This window comes from Dipodomys spectabilis, unplaced genomic scaffold, assembly GCF_019054845.1.
Source record: "Dipodomys spectabilis isolate Male_0828 unplaced genomic scaffold, ASM1905484v1 ptg000201l, whole genome shotgun sequence".
Lineage (NCBI taxonomy): Eukaryota > Metazoa > Chordata > Mammalia > Rodentia > Heteromyidae > Dipodomys > Dipodomys spectabilis.
Genome location: NW_024870878.1, coordinates 3,010,404 through 3,032,276, shown reverse-complemented (window position 1 = coordinate 3,032,276; position 21,873 = coordinate 3,010,404). Strand labels below are relative to the sequence as shown.

General features: G+C 40.8%; 1 protein-coding gene across 3 annotated transcripts in view; it reads left to right on the top strand.

The window, feature by feature from the left end:
• Positions 1-9,513: 9,513 nt before the first annotated feature.
• The window catches only part of Snx19 (sorting nexin 19), a 44,062-nt gene continuing 31,702 nt past the window's right edge, over positions 9,514-21,873 (top strand). Inside the window, exons 1-7 of one of the 3 annotated variants that reach the window (XM_042696167.1) lie at positions 9,514-11,625; positions 14,203-14,341; positions 15,195-15,295; positions 15,429-15,548; positions 17,995-18,125; positions 19,751-19,847; positions 20,550-20,730. In XM_042696167.1, coding sequence (XP_042552101.1) covers positions 9,961-11,625; positions 14,203-14,341; positions 15,195-15,295; positions 15,429-15,548; positions 17,995-18,125; positions 19,751-19,847; positions 20,550-20,730 — 2,434 coding nt within the window. In that variant the 5' untranslated portion in view covers positions 9,514-9,960. Of the gene's footprint in view, positions 11,626-14,202; positions 14,342-15,194; positions 15,296-15,428; positions 15,549-17,994; positions 18,126-19,750; positions 19,848-20,549; positions 20,731-21,873 lie in introns of those variants that run through there. The other 2 variants (XM_042696165.1, XM_042696166.1) reach the window with 2 other exon arrangements.

The window sequence follows — 21,873 nt, the reverse complement described above, 5'->3', positions numbered from 1 at the left end:
TTATAATAAAATTCTGCCAAATATTAATGTAAACTGGCAGGAAACAAATTATGATGCTGAATATTCTCTTTATTATGGTGTTGGTTTAATGAATGTGTATATGCCTATGTTAAAACTTGTCAAGTTATGCACTTTAGTTTATTATTTACAACTTATCTTATGTAAATTTTATTTCATTAGACTTGTTAAAATGTGTAAATACAAGAAAACAAGTGAATTAGTTAAGTGTTCCTAACATTTCTTATTAAAATAATATTTAAAGTCATAAAATGCTGCCTCAAGTTTTTGTGAGGTTTGTTTGCTTGTTTGTTCTTACTTGCAATCATGGATATTGATACTTATTGCTCTTATTGTAGTGTCTGATGATTATGTAAACTTTAATGTTAAACGACCCTCACAAAATATTTTATGTCGGTGAGTATTAAGACATTTTTGCATCTAAGTTGATGAGCAAGGGTTGCCTGTATTTCTTTTCTTTTCCTGGCTTGCCTAATTTTTAGTTTCAACCTTACAACATACTCATGAGTTGCAAATATCTTTTTATCCTTTTGGAAAATGTGTGTGACATTACATAGATTTGCAATGACTATTCTACTTGAAATTAGTTTGGAAAAATTGACTGGTAAAACAATCCAGTAATTTTTGGTAATATACTTTCGAAATGTTGTTTATTTTCTGAATATATGTAGATTGATTTAGACTTCTTAATCCTTCTTCACATTGTTTAGTAATTTCAACTGTCCTCAAAATGTTCCCTATTATAGTTTGAACTTGTCATAATGAATTCGTGTGTTAGGCTCTCCTATATCTGTAACTATGTAACCTTTTCAGTTTCAATACTATTTATTATATTTCTTTTTATTCCAAATCAATTTCATTTGATTTTATGGAGTATTTATAACAGTTAACTTTTGGCTTAGTTGATCTACTTTAAATTAATGCTTTTTGACTCTATGGATTTATGTTTCATCAATTTTACAAAATTCTCTGACACAAACTTAAAATGCTCACTTCTCTTTGTTTACTATTTCCTCCTCTGGAATTCTGGACTATGTTAGAATTTTTATTCTGCCTTTCATTCCTCTTAATTTTTCTTTGCTATATTCTATGCCCTGGTTCTGTATGTTACAAAGTGATTTCTTTCAACAAATGCTCCAGGCTGGTGACATTCTCTGCATGTATATACAATCAATTATTTATTCTTCTTCTCTTCTTTTTAAAAATATCAGTAGTTATACAAAAAGGTTCCAGTTCAACATGCCGGTTGATGAGCACAATGCATTTTGATCAATGTCACTCCTTCCATTGTTCTCTTCCATCCCTCTCAACTCCATCCATTTTCACATATGTTCCTTGAATATCATGACTGTATTCTTCCATTTTTTTCCTCTCTTTGTTCCCTACTTTGGTCTCACCCCACTCCCCAGCAGCATATGTTCCAACTTCCTGGCATTTATTGCTTAAAACTGAAATTTAGTTGTTCAAAGGAATTGCACCAGTAGAATTTCCCTCCCCCACCCACAGTTACATACTTCAATTTGTATATATGTTTTCATATATGTTCATAATTTAGATCTAACTTCCAAATGTTTAATATCCTACTAATGTTGTGTGTGTGTGTGTGCGCGCGCGCACGCATGCACATGTGCAAGCATGTGGGTGCAGTCACCTATGTGCCTATCTTGGGCACCGTCCTTGAGCTTTTTTGCTCAAGGCTAGTACTGTACCACTTGAGTCACTGTTTTATTTCCAGCTTTTTCTAATGATTAATTGGACATAAATGTCTCATGAACATTCTTGCCCAGGCTGACTTTGAACTGGGATCCTCAGATCTCAGCCCCCTGAGTAGCTAGAATTACAGGAATGATCCACCAGCACCCAGCCATCTACTAAAGTTTTTATTTTAATAGTCTTACATCTCATCTCTGGAAGTTCCATTTGGCTACATTTTGGGTCTGTATGTGCATCTTTAGCAATGTGTTGCTGCTAGGCGCCATTTGTGTTTCTTTCCTTTGGACTTCATATACTGGTTTTGTATATTAACTATATGACAAGTTCTTTATTTACAGTCTTGCAGGTCTAAATCTGTTATTTATTATTGCTTCTGATTCTCACCCAGGGTAACTTTCCTTTCCACATTTGTGATACTCTTAGATTAAGCGTTCCTATTAAAGGCTGGGAATGTTGCTTAATGGTAGAGCGCTTGCCTAGCAAGCATGAAGCCCTGAGTTTGATTCCTCAATACTACATAAATAGAAAAAAAAAAAAGTCAGAAGTGGCTCTGAAAAAACTGAGAAATAGCCTCCAGGCTCTGAGTTCAAACCCCACAACCAACAAAAAAAAAGCAAAAATAAACCTGATTTTTTTAGAGTCTGGAAATGAGTCTTAGTGGTAGAATTCTAACCTAGCATGCATGAAGCCCTGGGTTTGATTTCTCAGTACCACATAAACAGAAAAGGCCAGAAGTGGTACTGTGACTCAAGGGGTATACTGCAGCTCAGGGATAGTGTCCAAGCCTTGAATTCAAGCCCCAGCACTGGCCAAAAAAAAAAAAAAGTTCCTCTCTACTCCTTCTTGGATCTGTGCTGGTTTCTTGTTTTACAATCTTAAGATGAGAATGTTTCTTCCAGAAAAGATTTGGTCTTGTCTTCCAGGAGCTTCTACTTAACCTAAAACTTCTTCAAACCCCCTTCAAGGCGGAAGTGAGGGATTCAAAGCAGAAGTCAGCAACCCCACTCACTTACCCTTTGAGAAAGGTTCAAAACCTGAAGTATGGTTCTGCTAAAGACAACTGTGCCAAGTGCCACCTGCCCTCCTATCATCGCTCATTATCATTTTACTATCACATCAAAATTTGCATTCTGATTTGTTTCACCTTGGTTTTTGTTATTATAGAATGGGACAAAATAGTGTATATAATAATCCTCAATGACTCTATGGCCTCTTATGTTTTACTAATATATTCATTTAATTCATTAATTTAATGCATTAATTTAGCTAGCAATTTAATGTGTTTAATTAATAGTCAAATATATTATCTTAATTTAATAATTAATTAAATAGACTAATTTAATTGATTTAAACACAAAGTGTTTCCTCTTCAGTTTTACTAGCTGTTTTAGAGTGGATGAGTCTATTTGAACGGCCAAATGTGGAAGTTATCTCCACCTTTTTATTTTGTTTTGTTTTGTATTTGCCAATCCTGGGGCTTGATTTCTGGGCCTGGGAACTACCCCTGAGCTTTTGTGCTCAAGGCTCTGGGTCTACCACTTGAGCCACAGCTCCTTCTGGCTGTTTGTGGTTAATTAGAACTAAGAGTCTCACAAACTTTGAACCATGATCCTCAGAGCTCAGCCTCCTGAGTAGCAAGAATTACAACTATGAGCCACTAGCACTGGTAATTCATCTTTTTTTCAATTGTGGGGCTTGAACTCAGGACCTGGGCCTCTTTGTGCTCAAGGCTAGCACTCTACCACTTGAGCCATAGCACCATTCTGGTTTTTGAGTGGTAAATTGGAGATAAGAATCTCATGGGAGCCTGGTGCCAGTGGCTCACGCCTGTAATCCTAGCTACTCAGGAGGCTGAGATCTGAGGATCACGGTTCAAAGCCAGCCAGGGCAGGAAAGTCCATGAAACTCTTATCTTCAATAAATCACCAGAGAACTGGAAGTGGCACTGTAGCTCAAGTGGTAGAGCACTAGCCTTGAGCTGAAGAGCTGAGGGACAGCACTCAGGCCCAGAGTTCAAGACCCACAACAGACAAAAAAAAAAAAAAGAATCTCAAGGGGACTTTTTTGCCTGGGCTAGCTTTGAACAGTGGTCTCAGATCTCAGCCTCCTAAGTAGCTAGAATTACAAAGTGTGAGCCACTGGCGCCCAGCTCTTCATCCTTTTAACCTGTAGTTTTCATTGCAATTTGCTGTTTCCACTATATATCTAGGGAAATACCAAGTATAATTCCATAGATAGATAGATAGACAGACAGACAGTCAGACAGATAGAGATAGGTAGGTAGATAGATAGATAGATAGATAGATAGATAGATAGATAGATAGATAGATAGATAGATAGATCACCCTTCTTTTCAACAATCTAAAGAAGATCATTTACATATATCACAGGTTGAAAGAGACTGTTATCAACCAAATCATCTCCCTTTAAAATGAGTATGTTGACAGAGATATATCTCAGCTGCTCATCACTTACTGAATTATGCAAGCTCATTGATTTGTTACCAAGTACTGCAATACAAACAAAGAAAAAGACTCATATTGAAGCCCTAATGCCAAATATATCTCAGAATGTGACTGAAATGTAGCACTTCTAATGGTTAAGGTTAAACAAGGTCAGAGGATGGGAACCATAACCATGCACCTGGAGTCATTCTAAGAGAAGTAGAGACACTAGGAATGGCAGACACATTGGGAAAGACCCTTAAAGGACACAGTGAAAGCCAAAGACAGAGGCTTCAGGAAGAACTAAATCTATCAACACCCTAAGAAAAAGATGTCCGTTGTTTAAAAAACTTCATCTGTTAGTATTTTGTATGAACTCTAGCAAAGTAGTATAGGAGCTTACACAGAATTTTTAGTCTTTTTCCTCATTTCCAGAATGACCTGTTCTTCCTACTTCTATCTTCATGGATAACTCTAATGTCATCTCTTCTTTGCAAATTGTTTTAATTTTCTGCATTGCCATCTCTGTGTATGTGTGTGTGTGTGTGTGTGTGTGTGTGTGTGTTATAATTTATGTCAGACATGGGGCTTGCACTCAGGGCCTGGGTGCTGTCCCTGAGCTCTTTTGCTCAAGGCTAGCACCCTACCACTTTGAACCACAGCATCACTTCCAGTTTTTTGGTGGTTAATTAGAGGTAAGAGTCTCACAGACTTTCCTACACAGGCTGGCTTTGAACCAGGATCCTCAGCTCTCAGCCTTCTCTGTAGCTAGTGGCTCATCCCATATTTTTTCTTTCTACTACAGTGTGTTTTATATTGTTTCATTATCTATCTCTTGAATCAGATTGTAAATTCCACAGAGAGAAAGCGCATAATGTCCATGTTTGAATTCTTAGTCCCTATCTTAATCTTGTGGGATGAAAGGACGAATATATATGAATGGATTGATGAATAAACATCTTGTTTCTCCTTCAAATGTCATGCTCCCTGCTGCCCTCTGGTGGCTATTTATTCTCCCCTCTATCTAAGGCAGACATGGAAATGTTAATATTTAGGTTGCTCACAAGTCCTTTGAGGTCACTCATTTTCTAGTTTCTGCAAAACTTTCATCTCCTGCATTATTAGTAACATACTCACCTATAGTTATTACACCCTCTGCCAACTTCCTGGTCATTCTCATTTATTAGGAACTTTTGTACCAAGATGAGAGTCTTTCTCTAACTTAAAAATGATATCTGTTAAACTCACATAGATCAGGCTTCTCAAAAGCAAATTCACTTAGGCCTGATGTTTTATGCCTATAATCCTAGCACTCCAGAGGCTGAGGCAGGAGGAGAATGATTTGGAAGGCCAGGAAGTGAGCTTGGGTTGCCAAAAACTGACTAAAAATTTCTTGTTCAACATTAACATGTTTATCTATAACACACCTTAGGAATTCATTTTTTGCCACATCCAAATTTGAATATCAAGGCTGATAGTTAGAGGATGAAGGTTAGAGGTCAGCCAAGGCAGAAAATACACTAAAGTCCATCTCCAATATAACCCACAAAAAGTGGAGCTGGTAATGGAAGTATGGTTCAAGTGGTAGGTCATCAGCCAAGCAAAAGAGAGATCCTGAATTCCAACCTTGTTACTACCATACACACAAAAAAATCTCTAAATACTTGGCCCTTTAGTATGCCATACAATAACCTCCTCCTGTTAAAAAAATAAAAAGATGGTTGAATCCTAATCCGCAGGATTTACAAATACACTGCTTTGCTTGACAAAAGATACTTTCTAGACATTAAGAATCCTTACACAGGAAGATTATCCTGTTACAGGAGATGACCTAATGCAATCCTGAGGTTCCTTGTATGGAGGCAGGAGGGTCAGAGCTAGAGGAACAAATGTCACAACAGAAGCACAGGTTGCACAGGTTCTGTAGCTCTGAGCCAAAGAACGCAGGTGGCCTCTGGAAGCTGGAAAGGGCAGGACACCAGATTGCCCCTTCTAGCCTCCAGAAGGAACACCACTCTGCCAACCCGCTTTAGACATCTAATGTGCAGAACTGTCAGAGAATAAATCTGTGGTGCTGCCAGTAAATGACTGAAAATTCGATAGAGCAGCAACAGAAAAGTAATAAGGAGCCAATAGACAAATCTCTACTCATGAACCTTCCTCTGACTCACTTGCTCCATTTCTCCCAGTACATTTAAATACTGTTCTCACAACGGCTTGTCACTTTCCTGGCTTGTTTTCCTTTCCCAGACACCTAGCCATGATGAGTTTCAATTTCATCTTCTCTCAGGATGTCAAGGTGTTAACCTTACCGTGTCTCCTCATCTACTCTGATATCCCCAACAACAGGCCAACCTCAAGCTTGCTTCTGTCCTACACAAGTTACTAAACATCTTAAGGGAGGGGACAACCCAACATTCTATGTTGGTCCCACTGAAATATGCCGTCAGTCATTTCAGAGGTAAGATCCAAGATCCTCAGTCCCTCTGTTCCCTGCACTGGTCCTTAATTCACATTTCTTATATTCATCGTGGCAATAATTCCACTCTACCATCCGTTCTCTACTGACGTGGCCCATTGCTGAACCTCTTTTTAGTAAGTTATCTTGCCTTCAGTTTTTAAGAGAAATTGAGACATAGGCTGCTTCCAGCCTGGCCTCTTGTCCTACATCCCTTGCTCTCACTTCCCCTGCTCATTGTTACTTATATGCCGATGCCTAGAAGACAACTCTCTCTTCTGTGTTTTCCTGAATTAAAGTTCTTTCTGTTTTCCAATGTAAGGATAAACTTCTATGAGGTACACAATTCCCCAGTTGAGCTCCCTCTTTTGTGTCTCCATTTTATTGTGTTTATTTCTGATGCAACTACCATCATACATCACTTTAAGCATGAGATAATGTTTATTCGTAATTTTCTATGTATGTGCTTCTTCTTTATCTAGACTGAGTCCCTTGTGATAAATTGCTGTGTCTTATTTGTCTTGTTACCCTTAATACTCCAACACTTTGTCTTCAATGTTTCAAGAAATGGTAAAGAAAGAAGAAAAGAAAGAAGAACCTATCAAGAAAGTGAGTACTATGACCAGCTAGACAGCCTCTCCAATGCATGAATGTGCACGTGCACATGTGCGCTCACTACACACACACACACACACACACACACACACACACACACACACACACACACACACACACTACTGCACATCAGTCAGAAGTCTCATCTCCTCCAAGTGGCTAATTTGTTTGGAGAAAGAGTCTTGTCCCAGACCCCTGGGCAGAAAGTCATACCCATCCAAATAGCAAATGCACTGGAATGTCTATCAAATTTGCTTCAAAATCAGGAAGACAGTCTTGGCTATTTCAGTGCTCCACACCATCTGTTCTGGTGGCATAATGCCCACTTACAAGGTCAGTCTTTACTGCCCTGAACATTCCAGAGCTATGGCAGAAGAGTAAACTTTCTCTCTGAGTTGCCATGAGAAGTCCTCAGCAGAATCATTAATCCCTCCATCATTCACATTTTCCTATTTCATTTTTCAACTAGATGGCAGGGATATTTCTTCATCTTCAAAAGTATTCCTGAGAACAATAGATCTGGCCAAGCAAAAGGGGGTGGAGGTCAGTGTCTTCCTTTCAGATTTCCTTTCCCTCGGAAGGAATATGGCAATAGAGTGAACCACAGAAACATGGACAGGCATCCTGGGAATTGGGGGAATATGCCCAGTTTGCTTAGTGGATACTTGGATCCTAAATCACACCATTTTCTTTCTAAGTGCTTTGTCATTAACCATGCCCTGCACCTAAATGATTTTACATTACAAATTATTGTAATGGAGATGAAAGAAGCCATAATACCCTTCTGATTGGCATATTTGGAGGTTGGAGTTTGCTTGAAGAGTCCTTTAAATATCTAGGGAGTAAATGTGCTACTTATGAAAAACTGCTAACAGCATAGGGAAGTCTGCTTTGGGAAAATGATATCCACCATGTGTTGTAAATAAAAAGACAGAATTCCTAAAGACCAAGGTGAGAAAGGAAGCCAGCCCATTTCTTGCCAAATAGACCCAAGCATTTCCACACTGGTCAGTGCTCCTGTCTGACATTCAACCTTCCTGTAGGTAACTCTGTTTTTGTGTAGACATCTGAAAGAAAATTTATTAACACTGGAAATAGTCAAACACACAGAGCTTATTCTAAGCCAAGTACGTTAGAGGTTTAACCAAAACTGTGTCTCTAACTTTGGTTTCCCATACACTTGAGAGGGGAAAAAAGGATGGATGTAGATAGACACTCTCATCCTTGGAGATTCAACACAAAGGCATCTTTCTCTATGAGGTACCCATAACCACTGCAATTCACAGAAATATTTCCTTCCCTGGATATCTTTAAGGTTTTACCTTTTCTGTTATTCCATACTGTCTCACTTTGTTGAAAACCCACTGTGTTCAAAGAACTTGTTTCCTGGCCACAAGGGCATGGAGGGCAAAAATGGTGTCTATTTCTCCTCTTGACACAAAATTATAGGTGCTTCAAATATTTTACTACTTAGGTAGTGCTGTAGGTAGTAAAGAACCTCGGCTCACAAATGTGATATAGTCTATGAAAAATAAGGAACAAATTTATCTCTGGTGTGTTTAACGGATTGTCTTTTGTGATTCCTGAGAACAAGTTAGGTAGGATGTCTGAGTGAATGGTGAAATCTCTCAAGCTAATAGGATTAAAATGACCTGGACTAGTTGAAGACAGGACACAGACAGGATGCATTGTATACATAAACTGCAAATGGCAAAAAGAAAAAAGAAAAATCTGTATTATCATAAAAATTAAGACAAGGTGAGGGAAGGGGTGAGTTGGGAGGGGTGGGCGAGAACATGGAAAGGGGTTACACTAATCGTGCTACTCATAAACTGCTTTGTTGAGTGACAACTCCTTGGTACAACTAAAGGTCATAAAAATATTCAAAAATAACACTAGACTAGAGAAAGTTTGCCTAAGCAGTAAAGGGTTTTTAAAACAAATATGCAACAATTAGGACCTGAACGCGTTTTAAAGGCGCTGCACTGGGAGTCTGAGGGTCTTGCAAAGGGCCCGCACTGGGAATATGTTTTGCGGGTTCTTAGCCCAGGTGGCGCGCGCTCAGCTTCAGAGAGAGAGAGAGAGCAGTGCGCGCTCCCGCCGTCACTCCGGCTCCTGCCCAGCAGGGGGCGCTGGTAGCGCCGCTCCGCCCGCAGCGCCGCCGCGTTCCCAGCAGGCTTCGCTCCCCGCGGGTCGCGACCCGGAAGCTGTCGCCGGCGGCCGGCCGGCCGGCAGCGCTGACAAACAAGAGTTGGAGGTGTGCGGAGCGCGGCGGTGGCAGGGCTGCCGGGGGCTGCGGACCGCGGCGGTCGAGCGGGTTCCGCTTCCCCATGAACCCAGTCCGGGCGGGGGCTCCAGCTGGGCGCGCGAGCCGGCGACGTGTTCCCGGGTCCCGTCGGCGTCTGTGAGTGTTTGCGGGGGGCCCCAGGCCCCCGCCTCCTGAGGCCCGGGACCAGCTCTCCGTCCGCCCGGCCGGTATGAGGGCCGCGGGGTTCTTCTGGAAAGCGACGCCTCCGCCCGAGGCCCCTGGTTGCCCGGGGCGAGGCGGGGCCGCGGCCGCGCTGGGCCTGTAGGACTTGCGGAGCCGGAGCCTCGCCGGTTCCCGGACCAGCACCCCACCCCACCCCGGTTTCTCCTCGCCTCCTCCCCGCCCCCCGTCAGCCAAGCCGAGAGAAGGCTATCGTTCCTGCCAGCCACCAGATCCTTCCAGCCATGAGGGCAGACACAGTGCCGCCCGTCCAGGAGCCCCCAACCCAGCCCAGCAGGATCAGCCCCCTGTGGAGGAGCCGGAAGCTGTTGATTGTCGGCCTCGTGCTGGGCTGGCTGCTGGTCATCTATCTTCTGGTCAACGTGTGGCTCCTGTGCCTCCTGTCTGCCTCCCTAGTGGTGCTCGGAGGATGGTTGGGCTCCAGGGCCATTGTGGGGGTTTCAGGCCGATTGCACCTGGAACGCTTCATCCTGGTAGCTACCAGTCCTCCATGCCCCGAGGCGGAGAGGCAGTTGGAACTGGAGATCAACCATACCATTCAGATGATTATTCGAGATTTTGTCTTATCCTGGTATCACTCGGTGAGCCAGGAGCCAGACTTTAAGGAAGAGATGGAGGCAGCCATGAAGGGGTTGGTTCAGGATCTTCGGAGGAGGATGAGCATAGTGAACAGGCATGCTCTGACGCAGAGGGTTTTGACTCTCTGTGGTTGTCATCTGCAAAGCTACATTCAGGCCAAGGAGGCCACCACCAGGAAGCAGAATGATCCAGTACCGCCCTCCCAACTGTGGGAGGCTTACTGCAGGGCTACTGTTCCACACCCTGCTGTACATAGCCCTAGTGCTGAGGTCACCTATACACGTCACATAGTGAATGTGTTGCTTCAAGGGCTGGTACCCAAGCCTCATTTGGAAACTAGGACTGGACGTCATGTAGTAGTTGAACTCATTACTTGCAATGTAGTCTTACCACTGATTAGCAAGCTGTCAGATCCTGATTGGATCTACCTTGTACTTGTGAGTATCTTTTCCAAAGCCAAAAATGCAACTCAAATGACCAAACCGCTCTGCCCAGGCAACACTCTGGAAGAGCCTTCAGTTCCCACATCATTGCCATCTGTTGTTGAGGCACAAAATCTGCCAGAAAGAAGAGCCCCTTCTCCAGTAGTAGCTCCAGTACTCCTAAATTTCAGTGATCCAGAGGTTGAAGAAGGCCATGAAGCTGTAGAGGGAGATTTGGCTGGGATAGTTGAAGAAAGGAAAGTAGAAAGCGATTCATCTCATTTTCTACAGCCAGATATTCGAGGTCCCCTTTTCTTATGTGAAGAATCAGAGTTGGAGTCTCCACTGTCTGAACTTAGCAAAGAAACTGTTCTGCTCATAACACAAAGTGACTTCCTTTCTGAGGGAATCCAAGATGCCTTGCGTGCCCTACAGGATTCCCAGGCTCTGGAACATAAGGATGGTGAGGGATCTGATAGCATTGAAAGAACAGAGAGTCCACAGATAGAAACAGAGACAGGTGTGATGGTCTCTATGCTGAACTCCTGTCCAGAGATCCAGATTGACACTGCAGACAAGGAAGTAGAGCAAGGGAATGCTACCTCTCTTATGTCTTTGATGGAGGAACCTGAAAAGACATACCCCTTACGACCTTCATGCCTAGAGAAGGATCTCTCCAATAGTGTGAGTTCTCTGGACCCTACTCTGCCATCCATTCCACTTTCTTCTTCTCCACCTGGTCCTCTCAGCTCAGCCACCTTCAGCTTTGAGCCGCTGAGCAGTCCAGATGGCCCAGTTGTTATCCAGAACCTTCGGATCACTGGCACTATTACTGCCCGAGAGCACAGTGGCACCGGATTTCACCCATACACGCTTTACACCGTGAAGGTAACAGAAATAGAGCTATGGTCACCCAGTGGGTTTGGAAAGCAGCCAGTGAAGCTAATATTCTTAATGTTAGACAATAAGCATCTTTCATGAGTGCTGTGTGTCTAATATGTAAGGTAGAGAAGGCTCTTAACCTAATTCATTCAAATAGTCCTAGAAGTTCCAGGTTGTTGCACCTCAAAGTCATTTCAGTTGGGTTTTAAATGTGGCCATTTTTGTAGATTTGGCATGAGAATTTGTGGGCATGAGTCTCAGGAGTCAGGTTTTTGTGTTTTAGAGACAAGATGCCTCACATGGCACTCCATGTTGTGTTTTTTTTTTTTTTAATGATTCAAATAGTTGTACAAAAGGATTTCAATTTAACATACCTATTTGTGTGTATACAAGGCATCTTGGTCATTCAGTTTTGTACTTTTTTTTTTTTTTTTTTTAATGAAACTGCCATCCAATAGAGGCAGCCTGGCCTAAGGCCATTTTACGAGATCTGCACTAATCTAACCAGACCTCTTCACATCATTTCTGACAAGTGGTTCTTAAGCCTATGATTAAGCACTTCCAGGAATAAGAAACTTGCTATATTCTGAGGTAAATAATCTACCTTTCCCAAAGTGCAAAAGGTGTTAGTGTATATTTTTAAAAGGAAGAAACCTGTGGGGAAGTAGTTTGGAAAGTGAATTCCTGGGCAAGACCGTGTCTTTTGGATTTTACTTGCCTTGAATTTCTCTCAGTCCAAATGCTACCACTAGGCACCGCCTAGAACTACACTCCTCCCAGTAAAATCCCAATCCAAGTAAGAAGGAAGGGGACCTTCCTTAATCTGCACAATGCAGGTACAGTATGATCTGGCATTTTGAAAAGGTACATGATATTTTCAAGGTAAAAAAGTAGAAGTAATTAGAAACATACTTGCATCCACATATACATAGGACATACATTCCTTATGTAAATAGAGAAATTTTAGAAGTATAAATGTCTTGTCATATATAACTCAGGCTAGCCGTGAATGACTTGGTCTAACTTTGCTAACACTTTTCCTGCCTTTTTCTTCCCCTAGTTCTAGGTGCTCCTCTAACGTGTACCTTTTTCATTTACAAAACAAGACTTCTGTGTATTTCATCTTCCATACATATTCCAACACTGGTATTAAACAGTTTTTGTTGCATTAGCAGAAATATCAAACTGATTCAGAGAATGTTTTTGACCATTATTTACTCTTTGGTTTTCATTCTTGTTAAACTTTGACACTAGCTACTTGCTACTTCAAATAGGCATTAAAAAAGGAAAAGTGAAAAATGTGTCAGAAAACAACAGCCAATTGTGTATAGTGTAAAATTGGTTTTTATATGGACATATGTGGCCACACGTGTAAATTAAATATCAATATTGTTACACTTTCTGATACCAAACCAGCTTTCGGTTTACAGGTGATAGAGGTGAGTAGACCAGGACTGGATACTGTCCATCAAGGAACAGAATATTTCACAGAAAGCATTAGGACTCCTAGGTATTCAAAGCTTGAGAGCCCTACCTTGAATTCCATCTCTCTTTCCTCTTCAGTGCTAGCTCTTTATCAACAGCCCAAGTCCTGCAAACAAGGAGTTAGCTTTTTCTATCACTTACTACAGTATAATAACTCAGCCAAACACTAACAATAACTCCATTGTATCTCAACTATTCTGACAGAAAGTTATCCTCTGTGCTTACTGGAAGTTTCCATATTGCTCTTCCAGGAAGTTTAGTATAAGTCATCTTCCCCATATACCAGCCCTGCAAACATGAAAGCAACAGATGCTGACTCCTTGCAGTATCTTCAATCATGACAGTACCTTTAATGATACAAATGATATATACTTTGGAAATATTTTCAGTTTAAGGGCTGGAGTATAGTTTAACTGTTGCACTTGCCACGCATGGAAGAGACCCACAAGTGCTGGGGATGGAGATGAGGGGGAATCAGTTTAACAATAACATTAGGCAGATTAATCTTCCAAAAGCAAAACAAAAACACATGTCCTTTTAATTAATTCCAGACAAAAACTGACTTCTGATTATCTTCTGTTTGAGATTGTTTCTTCTTTCCACCACTAATACAGAACATTACTATTTGAGTATAATAGCAAAGTGATTTTTTCTTCTTAAAAGGTCTAGCCTGTAGTTTGGCATAATAGAAGTGGTATTATCACCTCTATAACAGAAAATTCTGTTATCTCTGTTATATTCAGGCTTTGGGATTTGGAAAATAGTTAGGATTGAATGTCTGTGGGAGAAAGCATTTGAATGGATGTAATGGTGGAGAACAGTAAACCTCGTTTCTGATTTTCTAAGCCATATATATCAGAAAGTGCAGCTCATTCCTTAATTCAGCTACATTTGGGTTTTAGCTCTTCATTACAGCACAGTTAAGCAATCAGCTTTACTGATTTAAGGGACTTCTTTTGTTGGTCCTGCAATAGAATTAAAATAGTTCTTTCCCTTTATACAGTTATTGTATAGTCATTTAAAAAGTCATTATTGAAGCCAAAATAGGAGACTGCCTAGCTATGGCTGATTTGGTCAATAAATCTGTTCCTTCACCAGTATGAGACAGCCCTTAATGGTGAAAACAGCAGTGGCCTGCAGCAGCTGGCCTACCACACTGTGAACCGCCGCTACCGGGAGTTCTTGAATCTGCAGACTCGTCTGGAGGAGAAACCAGATCTACGAAAGTTCATCAAAAGTTAGGAGTTTCCCCAGTCCTGGCCTGCTTGCTTGCTTTTCCTATCTAGCCACCTTGATTTTACTTCTTGGTATCCTATAAGTTGGTGGGGAGGAAAGTACTGCATTGAGTTTCTCTCTTCCCCAAATTTGCTTCAGGAGTTGTAAAGGATTAATACTGGGTCACATTTTTTCTAGGGTCTTCTTTTGTTACTAAATGCTTTCTTCTAGTGCCTCATCTAGTTTAAGCTTAAAAAAAGAAGCATTCACATTTCTGCTTATTGTCCATAACCTAGAATGAGGAGTTAAATTTGCTTTTCCAGACTCATAGATAGATCAATCTTCAATATGAAAATATTGTCCAAAAATCTTTGTTACTTTCCTTTTTGTGTACTCTTTGACAGCTTTTTAAGGCAAGAAAATACTTAATTTGTATGTTGTTTTAAAAAGTCAGTGAATTCCAAAATAAACAATTTTATGTTTTAGTTTTCTTCTAGGCATTTTGCATGTGTTAGTTTACTTATCTTCATAAAAAGCCCATGAAGTAGATACTATTATTTTCTCTTTTTGTAGAAAAAGAATGAAATCACAGAAAGATTATGCATTTTGCCTAAGGTCATTATTACAGTAGAGATAGGAGCCAAAATTTAAATTTGGGCTATTGGAGTTTGGAACCCTCCTAGCAGTTGTACTGCATGTTCTGTGAATGTTAATAAAAGCAGATAGTATACATCATATCTCTGAGATATGTTTGAAACTTCTGCAATATAACAGCAATCCCAAGGGATAATCATTAATTCTATTTTCTTTATAGTTTAATAATGTTTATATGGAATAACTAGGACTTACATGAATGAATTTGTTTTGTTTTGAAGACGTGAAAGGTCCTAAAAAGCTCTTTCCAGATCTTCCCTTTGGAAACATGGATAGTGACAGGGTAGAAGCCCGTAAGAGCCTCTTGGAATCATTCCTGAAGGTTAGATCTGGTGTTTTGGCTTTGCTTTAATTCTCATTCCCCTCCCTCCCTAAGCCAAGTGGGGGGATCTGGGAACGTGAATTTTACTTTTTATTAAAATCTCCATATTCTAGAATTTTCCTTACTTTTACAGCAACTCTGTGCCATTCCTGAAATTGCCAACAGTGAAGAGGTGCAAGAGTTTCTTGCTCTGAACACAGATGCTCGTATTGCCTTTGTCAAGAAGCCATTCGTGGTCTCTAGAATAGACAAGGTAACCACAAGGCCACTGTGCTCAGCTTATATTTCTGTCTGTCAGTGCATTATTTACCAAGCCAATACTTAGAAAATAGAAATGGTGCATAGAAGAAACATAAAGGGGTCAATAGAATATGGATTAGAATTTCTAAGACTTAGCAAATATTTGTCGAACCTTCAATTTACCAATCACAGTGAGCAGCTGTTAGAAAGTAGTAGCCCTGACACTATAAAAGTATGCACATATCTCCTTGGGGTATAGCAATAGTGTTATTTTAGTGGAGGCATGTAAAAATAGATGTAAGCCTTTAGCGATAGGTAAGGTAAGGAGAGGTTCTCTTCTAGAAGGAAAGCTCCTTCCCGGCCCTAGTGTTAATCATTCAGGAAATAAAGCCCTAAGACAAAACACTAAGCTGAATTCCTATTGGTATAGTGGTTCTCTGCTGAAGAAGAGAATGTGCAGAACATTTCACCTTTTTCAAAAGAGTGTCTCAGCAACAACTGTAGAGATGGTAGAAGTACATATGGAATGTGTCAGAGCCTATAAGCTGTGATTCCCAACTGATACCATCATTGTCAGATCAGAAGGCTGAGGTTTGTGTTCATTAGAAGATGGTATGTGTTTTATAAGTTCGGAAAATACTGGCTGGCCAAAGGCCTCCTTCTTATCAGTGCTTGGGAGGACAAATTAAAGTGGAATTCTGTGTCATAGATTCAGAAATGATCCATTGCTATATAGAGAAAAATTACAAATTAGAGGTCAATTACATAAAAGCCCCAGAGTTCCATGAAGATGTGTTCATTCATTGATTCTTTCAGTACCTCCTTACTGGATGCCTGTTTTAAGCCAGGCAATGTACTAGTCTCAGAGAGGCAGAAGTAGATGAGACCCTCCCACAGACAAGAATTTTGTATCATTTAAGTTACATTCTGTCTGTTCCTGCCTTCCTGTGTTTCTTCCCTGGAGACTTGCCTATAGTCTTCCTGTCCACACAGCCTCATCTTCTCTGTGCTAGCCATGTTCCTCATGGAGGATTGCTACAGGAATGACTTCACAAAGGCTTGATGCTGCTTTGAGCCAGCTGCATTAGTGACAAGCATCAAGGAAGAAGATTTCTTTCCATTTCTTTTATATATTTCATTTTATAACTAATATCTATATGTGATTTTTCCATTCTGAGAAATAGAGATGAGTCTTATTCTCAATGAAACTTTTAGGTTTTTTCTTAATTGGTAGTGAAGTCTGTACCAATTGTAGATAGGTTAATTTAGGTCTGCTTGGTTTTTATTCTTTCTATATACTAAAGAAGAGAAGTTGTTTGATTTGACTGGACTAGATAAGTCAACTCTTTGCTCTGTGTGAATTACTCTAAGCATGTTTATATTATTTATGCCCTGAGACTGTATTTTTTATTTTTCATAATTTGCTTCTCTCTTCCTTTTTCCTTACACTATACTGTCTATAGACTGTGTGCGTGCATGCATGTGCAAGTGTGCACACACACATACATTCAGAGCACTTGAACTCAGTGCATCTAGCTCTCATTTGCCTTTATTTTGTTTTAACGTTTAACGAATTTATTTTAGAATAACTGAGTTAAAGAAGGAGAAATGGGAATAGAGAAACATTTTCTGCTCCCTAAACAGGATATGGGAGTTAAAGACTTAAAATGGTGGCTCCAATCTATAGCTTTTATACTTCCTAAGCAGGGCTTTCTTGCTTACAGCAGGTGCTGTACTATTTGAGCCATACCTACAGCTCTTATTTTTTAATACTTTTTTATTGTAAAAATACTGTACAGAGGGGACATTTACATGAGCAAGAAAATGAGTATATTTTCTATCAAGCATTGTTACCTCCTCCTTTATTTTCCACCTACCATCCCTTCCCTCCAACCTCCACAACTACACTCCCCACCCCCCCACTCCCAGCCTAAATTGTAAAGCTCATTTTTCAACATAGTGTCTTGTACATCTCATTATTACAATGGGTCCACCTGTATCCCTATTTAAGCATTTTGATTTTTGTAGATTTGTTAGAGCTTGAGTTTCCAGCACTTTTCTCAAGGGACTTACTTTGAAACAAGATCCTCCAGATCTCAGCCTTTCAAAGTAGCTAAGATTACAGATGGAAGCCACCTGCACCCAGCTGAGGATTCATCTTTTTTAAGTAAAAAGAAAAGGTTGAAAATGAAAAGTACCCATTAGCTACAGAACTCTCTAAGTTTTTATTTATCCCTCTGTTTTGGCTTCTTTTCTCAAGGCATAGTTTTGTGTTATCCTATAAGGAAGAAGGTCTTTATGGCCATGGAGGAAGTATATTGTCATTAGCTGATATTGGCTTTTCCTAATGGATAAGCCCTCTGTTCATCCTGCTGCATAAAGCCCAGTGAGATAACTGCTTGCTGGCCTTTCCATGGGATATGAACACCTTACTGAATCTGTATCTCTGATCCCTGCAGATGGTGGTAAGTGCTATTGTGGATACCTTGAAGACAGCATTTCCTCGCTCTGAACCCCAGAGTCCTACGGAAGAGCTGAGTGAGGCTGAGAATGAAAGCAAGCCCCAGACAGAAGGCAAGAAGGCTAGCAAGTGAGAAGCCCTTCAGTGGTGCAGGGACCCTTCCCCAGATCTCAGATTCATCTCCAGTCCTTCAAAGCCCTCCAAGAGAGGAGGTATTCTGTACATACCCGTTTTTAGGCAAAGCCTACCTCTCTTCCACAGAGGAGTCTGATACTCTCTAAATGCAGTACTACTGAGCAGTTGTTTCTGATATGGGAACCCAGACCCAGCTGACCAAGGGTTTTTGACGAGAAGGAAATTTCCCAATTCTGTGTATTCTCTTTTCCTGGGAAAATGAAATATTTCTTCCTACCAAGAAGTAAGACTTATTACCATGGACTTATTTGCTGTCATTTTTTTGGCTCTGAAATTGCATAAACTAGCAATGAACAGGAAAGGGCTCAAATGGAAGTCCATAGAACCTATTTCAGGTGTGTGTGTGTGTGTGTGTGTGTGTGTGTGTGTGTGTGTGTGTGTGTGTGTGTGTGTGTGTGTGTGTGTGTGTGTGTGTGTGTGTGTGTGTGTGTGTGTGTCAAATGGAAGTCCATAGAACCTATTTCAGGTGTGTGTGTGTGTGTGTGTGTGTGTGTGTGTGTGTAGTGTGCAATACCAAATCACAGTACTTAGCCTTTTAAAACTGAGTGTGTGTGTGTGTGTGTGTGTGTAGTGTGCAATACCAAATCACAGTACTTAGCCTTTTAAAACTGAGTCCACATTTGAAACCATGACCATAATGCCTATGTTTATGTCTTTTATTTTATGTTCTATGCCTATCCTGGGACTTGAACCTCAGGTCCCTGAGTTTTTGTGCTCAAGGCTAGTTCTACTACCTGAGCTACTGATCCACTTTCAGCTTCTTTGTTGGTTAATCGGAGATAAGAGTCTCACTTACTGTCCTACCCCAGCTGTCTTCAAACCATGATCCTCAGATCATAGCCTCCTGAGTAGCTAGAATTACAGGGGTGAGTCACTGACACCCAGCTAAGTCCTTCATTTTTGAAATATACATGTTATCACTTGCAGTTCCTCCTCTAGTGTTTGTTTGTAACACAGCAGGAACGAACCACTTTCCAAAAAAGATACCAAAAATAATAACAGATACAAGGTGCTGGTGGCTCATGCCTGTAATTCTAGCTACTCAGGAGTCTGAGATGTGAGGATTGTGGTTCAGAGACAGCCTGGGCAGAAAAGTCCTTGAGACACTTACCTGCAGTAAACCACCAGCAAACCACAAGTGGCACTGTGGCTCAAGTGGTAGAACGCTCGCCAGGAGCTGAGGGACAGCACCCAGGCCCAGAGTTCAAGCCATATGACCGACAAAAAAAATTAATGAAAATAGACCATCTTAGTATGTGCTAGCCATGCTGTGGGAATATAACCATGACACAATGTTCCTATTTCACTTAGCAAAAAATGCCCTTTTACAAGCGTACTATACACATAGCTTAGTAACAAAGTGGCACTGTCTATGAAAAATTAACTATATACTTCGTTTGGAGAATTTCAGGGCAAAGTCTTTCTTGGCAACTCTAAGCCCAGTAAGCTTCCAAGAATAGTGTTCTTGTTTTGATGTATTATCAAATATTTACCAGTCCTTTATATAGGGATCAAGACGATGAAGTACATTTTGCTTCTGCCCTTTGTTTCTATGCCAGGTCCAGACTGAGGTTCCCATCCAGTAAAATTGGTCCTACACTGAGTGTGACTGAGGAACATGACAGGATCCTCTATTGTTTCCAGGAAGGCAATGTGGTAAGAATCAAAGCCAAGAGAACTGCAGAAATCATGGTTTAGGTGTTGACACTACAGAGTTAAAGAGATTTGAGTATTCTCTAATATCAGAAAGGACTTAGGTATCCCACCAAAAGATTTAACTAAGATCCAGGTCTCATATTTTTATACTGAAAGCATTTTTTAAGTGCTTTGGAATTCTCCAGTTCTGGTTGGCAGACTGGCTTCTAAAGGAAGTGAATTTGGAATAATGAATGACATGATGAAAAGGAAAACCAGTTTCTAGAACAGGTGGCTCAAAAAATGTGAGCAGAAGTGATGATTCCAGAGCAAGCTTCTCTTAGTTGAAACTTGGATAAAGAATAGAAACTTTCGGGACTGGGAAAGTGGCTCAGTGGTAGATTGATTGCCTCCCATGCATGAGGCCCTGGGTTTGATTCCTCAGCACCACATAAACAGAAAAAGCCAGAAGTGGTGCAGTGGCTCAAGTGGTAGAGCGCTAGCCTTGAGCAAAGCAGCTCAGGGACAGTGCCCAGGTCCTGAGTTCAAACCCCAAGGACCAGAAACAAACAAAAATAGAAACAGTCCTAAAATAGTTACAGCATCATTAGGCTCCAAGCCCAAGGTCCTTCTGCACGGGAAAGGTGGGAAATGTGCCCTGCTACCTGTACTCCCCCTGCTCTCTGCATTCTTGATCAGATGTGCCACTGTCTGTTTCTTTAGGAGTCAGATACTCTGTCCATGTCTGGGATGGAATCCTTTATTGAAAAACAGACCAAGTTACTAGAAATGCAGCCAGCAGAAGCCTCAGGAAAAGATCCTGTATCAGTCCCCAGAGACTATGTGGATGGTTGCTCATCAGCTACACCTGTGCCAACCCAAGACCTCAACAATAGTGATACAGGTGAGTGGTGAGATCTTTTTATCCCCAGAGAAAGAAACCAAGTGAAGTCCACTAGAATTTGGATAGGTGACCTTTACAACTCTTAATTTCTCTTGTATTCAGTTGACCAGGCCATGACCATATGTTGGACTCCAGTATTAAAGATCCTGGGGCCTTGGGATGGGTAGGACATGGTCCCCAAAGCCAGGCAAGTGGCAGAGCAAAGCATGGACACAGAGAGTTATAATCCAGGAGGAAATGATCCACAGTATAATGTCACTGTTACTTTGAAGTTATTTTGGGCATATAGAACTGTTAACTTTATCTAGATACCTCCTTTCCTCAGTGTCTGGGATATCACTTTTCTGGTTTTCTGCCTATATTCTTTGTGATCCCTTTTTGTTTCACTGTTTTGGTTTCCTTATCAATCTTCTGGAACTTTAGTTCTGGCTCTCTGTTCTTACTTTGCAAAGCTCTCTGGTAATCCCATATTGTTGTCCTCTGCCCTCAAACATGTACTGATGGTACGTAACTGTTGCATATTGTGGGTCTCCACATGGATAGATCACAGAACAACAGAAATACAGCATGTTCAAAATAGAACTTATCTTTTTTCCCCAAATTCATCCCTTCTGCTTTATTTCCCGCTATGGCAATAACCCTACATACTATCTGAAGGCAGGGCAGGAAAGTGAAGTGTCAGACAGAGGCTTTACTTATTCCTTCTTACAAGCATTGAGGCTAAGTGGTTTTCTTCCCAGGAGAAGGGCAAATATTCCACAGAAGGTCAAAATGTAGGTATTAACTAGTATGCTTGCTGAACTAGAACTTAAAAGAAGAAAGCTGCCAGATGCCTGTGGCCCCACACCTGAAGCCAGCCTGGGAATTAAAGTCTGAGACTCTTATCTCTAATTAACAACCAAAAAGCCAGAAGTGGAGCTGTGACTTAAATGATAGAACACTAGCTTTGAGGGAAAAAAAACTCAGGACAGCACCTAAGCACTTAAGTTTAAGCCCCAAATCCAGCCTTTAAAAAAAGAAGGACACGGAGCTAATAATCACAAAATACCAAAATTATAAGAGAAACTCATTTTATTATGGTCTCTCAGGTATCCAAGAACAGATTACCTGAACTCTGTTCTATGAATCTAAATAAATGGTTTT